The 12,130-nt window shown below is 39.1% G+C and overlaps 1 protein-coding gene across 1 annotated transcript in view; it reads left to right on the top strand.

Annotated features, from left to right (window-relative positions):
• Window positions 1-12,130, top strand: part of LAMA4 (laminin subunit alpha 4) — a 129,655-nt gene that overhangs the window by 45,048 nt on the left and 72,477 nt on the right. The window contains exons 4-6 of the mRNA XM_025042460.1: window positions 2,146-2,226; window positions 8,756-8,970; window positions 10,973-11,068. Of these exons, the coding sequence (XP_024898228.1) occupies window positions 2,146-2,226; window positions 8,756-8,970; window positions 10,973-11,068 (392 nt within the window). The remainder of the gene's footprint in view (window positions 1-2,145; window positions 2,227-8,755; window positions 8,971-10,972; window positions 11,069-12,130) is intronic.

Below are 12,130 nucleotides of genomic sequence, written 5' to 3'. Positions count from 1 at the left end.
TGAGAAACCTACTTTTTCTGTAGGGCAAATGTCAGAATCCCTCAGGGAGGAAAACTGGTGATAAAAGAGGGTGGGGGTGAGGGATGATGAGGTAGTCTGTGGTCATAGAACAGGACAAATTTGCCCGATCCTATAAAGTTCTAGCCTTTGATCTGTCCTTGTTGTTGACTTAGTTAACTGATCTCAAACATTAATCAAATATCTCATCAAAAATCAAATACTCTATTGCCTCTTTCAGCTTTTTTTTTTTTTCATTCATTTTGCTACTTTCTATAAAAATTAAACTGTAGGACTTTTACTTGAACTCAGAAAAGCGCCAAGTATGGAGTCTGAATTAAACTTTGAGTGATCTGCTATTTGAGCCTACAGACCCAAGGTTTGGATTTCTAGTTACAATAGCCAGATCAGAAAGCAAGGAAATAATGTCTGAAAGAGTTTAGCAAATAAACAGTGCTGAGTCTATGTTTCTTTAAAGTCTCTGAGGGTTTTCCAAGAGCAAAAGTCTCCCTTCCCCTTAGAGAGGGTGCCCTGTCTGTTAATCTGGGCTGAGAAAGGCCCAGTATTTTCATTTCCTTAGCCTAAAACAGACTTTACCCTAAGAAAAATATAAATAATGCTGAGGAAAAACAAAAAACAAACCCTTAGTGGATGGTACTGCCTCTAAGTCTCCCATGACAGAGACCAATGGTCATGTAGCTATTCTCAGGGACCATTTACACAGAATTCATTTATTTATTTTGGGGTTGGCCAGACATCCTCCATGTCTACTAGTAGCTATGGTAATCGCTCCAATTAAGGAAAACATTATCTGTTTGAAACAGCAGGACATTAGTTCAAGGCAGACAACTTCAGACACCAGCAGATGTTTCAGTCCTTCAAGCCATGAGCAGCAGGCTGCTGGGTGAAACATCTTCAAAGAAACATGCATGAGGGTTTGTGCATGTTTTGGACTCTTAACTCACAGTGTTCCTTTAGAAGAAAAACAAGCAAAGTAAAGAGTAAAAACCAAAGAAGTATTATTTCATTGGAATGTTTTTAATCAAACTGTTAGAGAAAATAAATTGTGGGTATTGTCTTTCACTGAGAAGCACGTATTGTTTTCTGACTGATCTTATAAATGTCTTCAAACAAAGCGAACATATCCATTTGCTTTCCTCTGAAGACCATTAGGGTAAAATTGCTGATACATGCAGAAATGTGAGAGCAACAGGTCACACTCTATTGATTGTACAGTACCTAAGCCAAAACTAATTTAAAGTCTTCACACCCACCTCATATGGATGGATTCATGAGTCAATGTAGAATTTTCCAAACACATGGAAAGTAATATTCCACTTTCCCTGCTTTAATAATTTAGATGGTTATTTATTCTGTTGAGCTAATATTTTTATTACTTTTCTGTTTTCTGTCCTAATTTTTATTGTGTAAAATTAAAAAAAAAAAAGAAGAAGAAGAAGAAGAAGAATCAAGAGAGGGGGTTCCACGGACTAGAATCCTTTTATTGTGGGTCCTGTTTCTTGCTTGAGCACTTATTTTTCACTTTGATCAGTTGAGCCTGTCCTTGCACCCTTTATTCCCAATCTTCAAGGTACACATGAAAGAAATTAAGGTTCTGTTGAGGTATATAGTTTATTGGTTCATGAAAAGTGGAAGAGATCTAGTACAAAGAAAAGGGGGGGCTTTCAAATGTACACACAGAAAGTGGTGAAAATAAGAGGAAATTCTCATATATATCTAACATTGCAGGTAAAATTTGATTATTTCTGGATCTGGAATATGTGTTTTAGATTTACATTAAATATATATATATATTTTATTGCAAATATACATATATTACATTAAATATATATATATATATTTCTGATGTTCTGGAAGTTCCCATTGCTTCAAATTAAAAATAATAAAATACCTCTGTGGAAAAATAAGTAAGGTGGACCCGGGAAATGGTTTCACAAATTGAGTGGCATTTTCTGCCTGAGATTGCTGGCCTAAACTTTCCTGAAAGGAAGAGGATTTAATTTAAATAAAACAAATGATCACACTCATACTTGAGGGAGACAAAAGTAGAGACAATATAATTAAAAGTTAATATGATCTCTTTAGTGATGTATGGAATTGGCTTCTAATATTCTCTAACAATTCTAGTTTTGCAGAATCCTGCTATAGGAAAAATGGAGCTGTTCGATGTGTTTGTAAAGAAAACTATGCTGGACCTAACTGTGAAAGGTAGGCTAATAAAATTTACTCTTTTCTGTGGGGGTCTAAGGAAACTTTCTGTTTCTTGCACTCATCAGCTCTGCCAGCTTCCCATTCAGTTGGTCTTGAAGTGAATGCTTAAGAGGAGCAAGATGAGTATAGAATCACAGAACTCTGTGTGTATGTGGGAGGAGCTTTTGAAAATCTCGTGCCTCAGATATAGGTATAACAATTTGTTCCCTATGGGGTCCAAGCCAGGGCCACATCTCAGGATAAATGGACAAGGAAAGGATATATGAGTATATGTATTTTTAAAAGACTCTGGGTATTTCGGGTAACACTCTTTTTTCTCTCCATCATTGAGAACCAGTAGTATAATTAGTAGAGAGACAGAGTGAGGCTCCCTATTTTGTCAGGTGTAAGAATTGCCACCCCAGCCTTTTGTTTGTTTGTTTCCATTTTCATAAAATATCTTTTGATCTGAAATGAGTCTCTCGTAGGCAGTATATATAAGGGTGTAGTTTTCTTATCCATTCAGTCACCCTATCTTTTAACTGGAGCATTCAGTCCATTCATATTCAAAGCAATTGTTGATAGATATGTAGTTATTGCCATTTTATTATTCTTATTTTTTATTTTTGTTTTTTTCTTATTCTTCTTAAAGAAGTCCCTTTAACATTTCTTGTAATACTGTTTGATGTTGATGAACTCTTTTAGCTTTTTCTTGTCTGAGAAGGTCTTTATCTATCTTTAGCTTCTAAATAATAGCTTTGCAGGGTCAAATAATCTTGGTTATAGGTCCTTGCTTTTCATTACTTTGAATATTTCATGTCAATCCCTTCCAGCCTGCAAAGTTTCTCTTCTGAAATCATCCGACAGTCTTATGGGAGCTCCATTGTAGATAACTAATTGCTTTTTTCTTGATGCTTTTAAGAGTCTCTTTTTCTCTTTAACCTTTGGCATTTTAATTTTAACGTGTCTTGGTGTGGGACTCTTTAGGTTCATCTTGTTTGGGACTCTCTGTGCTTCCTGGGCTTGTATGTCTATTTCCTTCACTAGATTAGGGAAGTTTTTGGTCATTATTTCTTGAAAGAGGTTTTCAATTCTTGGTCTCTCTCTTCTCTTTCTGGTAGCCCTGTGATGTGTGTATTGTTACTTGATATTGTCCTAGAGGCCTCTTAAACTATCATGCCCCACTGCAGGCCAAGTTCAGCCATAGCCTGTGCCCTACTCAGGATCACCTGGCAAGATGCACCAAGCAATCCACAGATGGCTACCATCCATGCTGGGCTTACAGGTGCCTCAAGAGGCCAAGTCACAAACCAAGGCCAGCTGCCACTAGTACTGGGCTTGGGCCTGCTCAGCAAGAGGTACAGGGTATGCTAAGGCCAGATGCTGCTTGTTTGGGTTTTGTGAACCTTTGGGAAATTTTAGGAAAGTCTGCAACTTGAGCCAACACAGGACATTTGTATGGAAAAGCTACTGGAGGTGGCTTGGGTGCACCCGCAAGTTGGGTGGAGCGAGGTCTCAGGGAGTCACAAGGGGAAGAGGGAGGAGAGGTGACAAGTGTTAGCCAGGTTGATGGAGACTCAGATAAGGGGGTCACCTGCATCTGCATACCATGCTGGGAGAGGGCTCAAAAAAGAGACAATAGATTCTGCTCGCACTTCTCTTGGGAGAAGCTGCACCTCCAGCCCATGCCCTGAAATCAGACAACCCAGTTCCTCCTCATCTGTCCCTGGTGCTTTTTGAGCAGCTGCCCTAGTGCTGGAGCTCAAAGCAAGTGAGTCCATCAGCAAGTAAGTCCACATGTGGGCCCCTTAAGAGGAATATCTGTGACTTCAGCCACCCTCTGTCACGTTGGCCACAATCTCCACTGGTTTTCATAGCCAGAAGTTGTAGGGACTTCTCTTCCTAGCACTGGAATCCTGGGCCAGGGAGCCTAGTGTGGGGTCTAGACCTCTCACTCCTCTGAGATATCCCTCTTGACTCTCAACCGCTACAGGCAGGTATGGGGACCAGCCCGTTCCATGTCTCTGCCCCTCCTCCCAGTCTCAAAGCAGCCTCTTCGGTATATCTCCAGTTGTAGGACTTCTGTTCAGCTAGACTTCAGGCCACTCCCAATGATGGTTGTTCTGTAGGTTAGTTGTAATGTTGTAGTCATGAGAGGAGGGAAGCACAGCATTTACCTACTCTGCCATCTTTACCAGAATGAACAGCAGCATTTTTAATGTTCCTTTTAAAAGGCACCATGTAGTGACAAGTCAGGCATTTCTCCTGCCGTTTGACCCCTCATTTCCCAACCCATGCCAGGAAAATGAAAAAGAGTGGCCCACAGTTGAGTGAGTCAAGTCACCCGCTGGCTAAATAGAGGTTGTAAATAAAAGTTATGTTCTGAACTAAATAATTATAAAATGCACAGCCTTATAGACAGGAGTTTCTCAAGTCTCAGCCCATTGTGACCTTTTGTCTCCTCCTAAGTAGTAAATTTCAAAGATAAGGAGCCTGAGACTCGGAGCCATGAAAGGGCTTAATCTAAGGTCACACAATGGGTTAGTGGTAAACTTGAAATCAAAACTCAAGACTACCATTGTTTAATCCAATGTTTTCATTTCATAAATATGTATGATCTCAATGCCTCAGTATTTCACATTGTCTCCCATGGCAACTTTAATAGTATACCTTCATCCATTCAATTCTGCAGTGGAGTTAGACATGCTAAGTCTGTAAGAGGATTTATCATGTGGATCTTGTTGCTTAAGAATCAGGAGAGAAGAATACGGCAAATTAAAGCAAATCCAAGGAAACCTTACAACTCCAACAGGAAAGGCAGAACATAGTATCATCAGAGATGATGATGATGACAGTGATAACGATTTTGATGATGGCATTGATGATAGAAAAGAAGAATAAAGAGAGGAAAAAGAGAAAGCTAACATTTACTGAGGCTGATTATGATTCAGAGATTTAGTTTGATTCTTTCTGCAGGCACCAGATTTTTCAAATTTAAGCAATCAGCCTTGCAATCTGTATAGAATTTTTCTCATAACTTCCTAAACTCTGCCTTGTCCCACTTCTGGATTCTTGGCCTATGAACTTGAATGAGTTACTTCCATTTTCTTAGCCTTATTTCCCTGTCTTTCCTAGATTGTAAAGAGCAATTATATGGTAACTACTATGCAATATGTATTTTTTTTTATAATTTAATTTAATTCCAATGACAGCTACAGAGAAAGGCTTCTGTGTCACCTAAGAGTTTTGACACCCTTGATGAAGGCATTCACTGAGAGTTGTATGGCCCTGGGAGAAGAAGCAGAGGACAAAAAGCAGAGGAGAGGGGGAAAGCTTCAAAATTTCCCAAAACAATAATTATTGGTAAAAAATTTAGTCTGATTTACATAAAACGTCTTTTTGTTTCCATTTTGCCCAAATAATATGATCACTAAATGAAATGACAAAGTTCATATGCCACAATTCTTTTATTTGTGCTGTTAAATTTAAAACTCTATTTCCCCTGTATGAATCAAATCACTAATAAAGCTAGAAATGAGATTATGGAAGGAAAAAAAATAAGACGAAGCTACTGGATACCAGAGCTCCAGTACTGACTCTAAATCCAACTAATGGTCCTTTTATATTCTTTTTTTATTTCTTTTTTGAGGGCAGGAATTGGGTGCACTTAATTATTCAACTACTATAACCATTAATTGATTAATTACTTAATCCACTAACGTCAGACTTGTGGAGTGGAAAGAGCATTAAACTTGGAGTCCCATGAGAGGTTTGAGGCCTGTAGCAATGAACAAATCGTTTAGTTTCTCCATGCTGTAGTTTCCTAATCTATAAAAGTAGGGGGCTATGAGGGATATGAGTAATAAATCTTCACATGTTCATTCTATAAAAACTGTAGAGTTAAAGTTTGGACTGTGACTTCAGAGTTACCTCTGAAGCTACTACCAAAAGGTGTTCTCAAAACTCGAAATAATTCAAAGTAGGTTTCCACTGTGATTGAGATTCTGACTTACAGAATAGAGAATTTGGTTTTTCTCTTGTGCAAGACTAGGGGCAACCTATGAAGATCAAATACAGTGAAATTAAACAGAGGAAAGAAAGTAGCTGGCATCTGGCTTATGCAAACTTGAGCAAGTCCCTTCACACCTGGACCTCAGGATTTCCAGCTATACATTGAGGTGGCAGGTCTGAGTTAATGAGCCTAAGAGTCTAATATTCTCTGTTTGGTGAACTGTGGCAAAGGTTAGAAATTCAATCCAGCCTCGTGTTCCATAGAGGAATGATATATGCTGGCTTGGGAACCAGAGGGTCAGTAAATCAAAGGTGCAAAGATACGGGTATGAATAACAAAATTCATTAAACGTGTCCTCCTGAGGGGCGTCTCTTTGTAGGTTATGTGGCACTTACATTCACTCTTGTCTTTATCATAGACTTCAAATCCTAGAGTTCATGTATAATTATGCTTAGTTCATTTCCTGTTCTTTCAGTGCGTGTGCTGTGTGTTTTTCCTCCTCTTGTCTCTCTACACTTCACATAAAATAGACATAAATTGTCCCTCTGTTGAATGAATTCACTTATTCACTTATAGCAGCAGTGTGGTCCAGGGTGGAGTGAGGAAAAGAACATGAGAGTCAGAAGGTCTGGGTCTTGTGCTATGACTTCTTAGCTCTGTGAGCCTGGAAAACCAAAGTGGCCTCTCAACCTTGGAACGCCAGGTGTGGGTGGCCTACCTCCCAGGTGTCTGTGGTAACTAAATAAACTCACCCAAGCAAAGCTATGAGATACAAGTCAAGTCAAGTGTGTAAATATTGAACATACACCATCATGACAGCTACAGCAAAAAACCAAGACATAAGGATAAAGGCTGAAAGATTATAAGCAAAATGTTGAACAAATGATTTTGTTAAGGTCATGGGATTACAGGTGTGGCTTTTTTCATTTCTCTGTTTTTCAAATGTTCTGAATTATGATTTTATTACTTTAAATAGAAGCTTTTAAAAATGTAGTGTCTTATTTCTACTGGCCAGGTCTTATTGACTGCCTTGGAAAGTCCTCCCTTCCTTTCCATTCCCTAGCCCAGGCCCTCCACACCCTACCCTGCTCTCCCTGTTCCAGCCCGCAGTCCATCCTACACTCTGAAGCAACACTGGCTTCCTTTCCACCACTTTCATCACACTCAAAAACCTTCGCTGGCTCTTTTTTTTTTCTCTCTCTTGTCAGAATTAACTCTTATGCCTGCCCTTCAATCCCATGATTCTGTGATTACACATTCTTTCCAGCCACTCTCAAAGCATCTTCAGCTCCAGTTAACCAGTCTTCGACACTAGCTTAGGATCTACAGCAGCAAGGAGGCCACAGCCAGCCAGTAAACATGTGTAGTTTGGCTCATATAGTATTCTTACAAAGTTTGAGCCAAACTTTAAAAATTCGAGATTTCACATAAAATCCAGTTTAAGTTCTTTCTTTAAAAATAGGAAGATCTGGCAACACAGTTCCTTTATTCCTGCAGGGCTACAATCTGGCAACAGTTGACAGAAACCGAGTAGCAGCTGCACCCTTAGAAGGGGACTGTGGTCCCATCACTCATAGCAGGGCCACTGATGGCCCACAGGGCACCCTTGGGAAAAAATAGAGAAAGAGATTTCTTCCTCCGAGCAGAGGCAGCCCCACTCAGATTGCGCGGCTTCTCAAGGCTAGCAAAAATAAAATGGCTTTCAGTCTCCATTCTGCAACTAGGCTAGACTGTCTCATTAGGGGCCCAGCCAGCATGACCATAGGCACCAACTCTGCTCCCACAACAGTTGCAGTTAGGTGCCTGGCCTCTGTAGGTTCACATATCAAAAATGTCCAGAAGAATGGCCGTATGGGCTCCAACTCTGTTTATCTATAGTTTATCTCAGCTCTACCCTCTGCATTGTCTCCACACTGCTTTCCCTCAGTCACAAGACGGCTGCCAGAACCAAGAGCACTACCTGCCTTTTCATTCACCTACAGAGAAAATGCCTTCCTATAACCCTCAAATAAGAACCCTGAGCTAAACTCAGATTAAATCACTCCTGAGTCAATCCATTTTGGCCAGGATAATGCCAGGCACTAAATGCCTCAGGTTTAAGTTATCTAAATAATTCAAGGCAGATGGTGATTTATACCAACGTTTCTCAACAAAGGTTTTAGTAACATTTTGGCCAGGACAGTTCTTAGCCATGCTCTAGTGGTGCATCTTATTGCAGTATGTTTAACATATCTGTCATCACTCATCATATGCTAGCCCCGCACTCCATTGGTTGGTAGGACGAAAAATGCCCACACACTAGTCATATCCAGACACTCCTGCATCTGAAAGTCTTGCCAAACTGAATGGGCTATAACACCGTGGGAGGGGTGGTTCCTTAAAAACTAAGTCTAGTCTCATATAGAAAGATGGGAAATGTGAATGAATTCTGGAAGAGCAAATCCACAAATATTCACTAAAACTTTTTCTAGACTGGAAAGAAGATAAAAAGGGAGGAAAACTATGCTAAATTTTTAACATGTGATTCCCCTTCAGATGCGCTCCTGGTTACTATGGAAACCCCTTACTGATTGGAAACACCTGTAAGAAATGTGACTGCAGTGGAAATTCAGATCCCAATCTGATCTTTGAAGATTGTGATGAGATCACTGGCCAGTGCAGGAATTGCTTACGCAACACCACTGGATTCAAGTGTGAACGCTGCGCTCCTGGCTACTATGGGGATGCCAGGATAGCCAAGAACTGTGCAGGTACAGTACTATAAATCCTGTGATGGCTACCTGGCCAACATGTGTGCTGAATTTAGATATATTTATCTGGGAGAAATATTACAAGTGCCTCTTTGTCACTTTTCCAAGGCAACATACATTCTCAGGAATATGCATCCCAAACTTACCAGGGGTAGATATTATTATCAAAGCTACTAATATAACTTAGCTCCTGGGTAGAACAAACTATGAGACACTGACACAAGTAAACTTTTGCCTTATCATCTTTTAATTTTGATCAAAGAAAATCAGACTTCCATGGATTGCCTATCATTGGCCAGAGTTCTGAAGGAAGACTTGCGTGGTTCTCATCAGTTTTCTTATTCTGGAAGCTAAGTCCCATTTTTCAGTTATGTTTGGTAAAACTGACATTTCAGTGAAATAGATGAGCAAGCCAAGGATAGAGGTTAATCATCTCCCAATTTCCTCAAATTGTCAGAGTAAGTATCTCAAGGAGTGTCCAAGAAATCTTTCTGGTTAGACTTCAGTTAGACTGAAATGTACAAATTTTATTCATAATTTCTCTAATCCATTTGCCACATAGAGTGAAGCTTTTCAGAGGTAAAGTTAAATAGCCTTCCTCTAAGAGTAAAGGAAGGTCGAGACTGAAAATTTCTTACTCTTTTGCAACTTTGAGGGGAAGAAGGGTAAGGAAGAGATATTGTGCGCTGATGGCACTCTCCTATTGGAAATCCCCTCACTAAAACAGATTCTTGAAAAGGTTTTGAGAAGTAAAAAAGTTTAAAATTGGGAAGGAAACATATACGATCTGCAGAATGTATGATAAAAGTAAACATGTCTATAAGAAAGCAAAGTGCACAGAGGCATAATAATGAAAATGATGGAGAGAAGAGAGGAGATCCCTGTCCCACCAGAAACTGAGTAGCAGCTGAGTAGAGAGAAAGCAGGCATCAGAAAGATGCTGGCAAAATCAAAGCCTTGATTCTCAAAATATTTACTAAACTTATGTGTAAACTACATAGATGCAGATCACTCTTAGAAAAGAACCTAATATTAGGAGCAATAAAGCATGATCTCGCTGAATTGTTTGATAAATCTACATTTTGTGGAACATTAAACAGCTGAAATGTAATAAATACATGTTCCCCTTGAAGCTAATTTTTTATGATTTTTCTGTAAAGACAGTTAAGAGGTGGAGAAAAATTCACAATTCTGTTCCAGCTTATTGCTACATAGATAGCGTAGGAATTTCTTTTTAATTACAAATTTTCATGCTGCAGCTCAGTGGAAAAAATGACATCTTATAAGATGGGAGTTTTGTTTTTGTTTTTTTCCAAAAAGCTTTCTTGAAAATCATCTGTAGATGAATAACGGGCTTTCAGGTCTTCCAAATTCATGTAAATATGTTCCTAATTCTTTCCACCACATTATTTCTAGTCATCCCACTGATAGCTATCATTTGAAGGTTTGGAGTCAGCTTTGCCAAGGGTCAAGCACTGAGGAAGCCAAGATTCGCTCTTGGGCCTCCTCACTCTCCTGGCTGGGCTATACCTCCCTCGCACCTGGCAATGATCAACCCCAGAGTTGTATTAAACTGGAGAATCAGTCTGCAATGAAAAGATGGCTTTCCGATTCCAGTTGAATAATGGGCTCCATGATTATTTTGTATCTTGTGAAATTTACCAGTATCTTTCTGGACTGAAGCAGTTGCATAGTCATGTCAGACACACACACACACACACACACACACACACACACAAAATAAATAAGAGAAGAGTTCTAGTAAATTTAAATTCACTTTTGTCCAAGGGTCACCTTTGAAAATCTCACTGGGTTGGGGCTTACCTGGGTGAGGAGCATAATCTCTATGTCACAGATTCCATAGGGTCCTAAGGAAGAATATAATTAATCCCTGCTGAGGAATTATGTACTGATAGCTAATATTTCTAGAAACCACAAGAACATTGCTGTGTTTTAAGCATTAAGAAACAAATTCCTAATCTCTTGTTTTTGTTTCCCACAGTGTGTAATTGTGGAGGAGGCCCATGTGACAGCGTAACCGGAAAATGCTTAGAAGAAGGTTTTGAACCCCCTACAGGCATGGACTGCCCAACCATAAGTAAAAATAACAGTACATGATTGACTAACCCCACTTTCTCTAATGTGCTGCAGGTGTGGGATTAAGAAGAGCTATACAATACCCTCTCTAGAAACTGCCTGAGTTCCTCCCTTGCCTTATTTTAACTCTGTCTGTGCCTCAACCAAATGAACCCTAAACAAAAGATATTCAATGGTCGACTCAATTCCAATTGGCAAATACGTGATTTACAGTTAAACACCTTTATTTTATAAAACTTATTTTATCAAGTCTTTAAGTTTAGCATCTTGCCTAGTGGGTAAAAGCAGGTTCAGAAACACAATTTCCAATGACTGAATTCATTTTAGCTTATTTTTCTCTTCAGGTCCTCATACAATATGATATACAGACAAGGCTTTACGACACAGGAGAAACTGAGATACCAAGAGATTTAAGTGGCTTTTCCCAAGTCACTCCAAAGCTTAAGTGGCACCAGAAATAAAATATTATGGCCTTATGAAAAGGAGCTACCATCATTATTTTCAGAATTTCTCTGTCACTACTGTCAATCACATCATGAGCAGTCCTGATGGTGCAAGAACCTGCTGAAACATTTTAAAACAAATACTCAGAGCTGGTCTTACTGAATTTTCAAGTCTAGAATAGTCTATGATTGATTCTTAGAAGGACTTAACCCTTTTCCCATTTGCTCCGAGAATACTCGCTGGCAGCTCTTGCCACTGTAGCATTTACCCCAAGATAACTCATGGATTATAGTCCCAAAACTTACACCCAAAGTTTGCCCCAAATTATCTGGCTTTTGTTATTATTTTCTCATCACCCTAGTATATCAATCGTCTTTGGAGTCAAATGACATCATTCTATTTATACCATCATGTTTTCAGTAATGGTATTTCCATTTACAAAATATAGTAATTCTCAATCACTGAAAATGTCAAATCCTAGAAAACAGCATTTCTACATGTGATATTAACATTGTTCTCAAACAGTTATTAGCCAGAGATTCATTTGATGAATCCGATTTATATGTACATTTCTATTACATTAGGATTAGAGACAAGTTCTGTTTAGAAATAACTCCAA

This window comes from Pteropus alecto, unplaced genomic scaffold, assembly GCF_000325575.1.
Source record: "Pteropus alecto unplaced genomic scaffold, ASM32557v1 scaffold79, whole genome shotgun sequence".
Classification (NCBI taxonomy): domain Eukaryota; kingdom Metazoa; phylum Chordata; class Mammalia; order Chiroptera; family Pteropodidae; genus Pteropus; species Pteropus alecto.
This window is presented reverse-complemented; position numbering and strand designations above follow the sequence as displayed.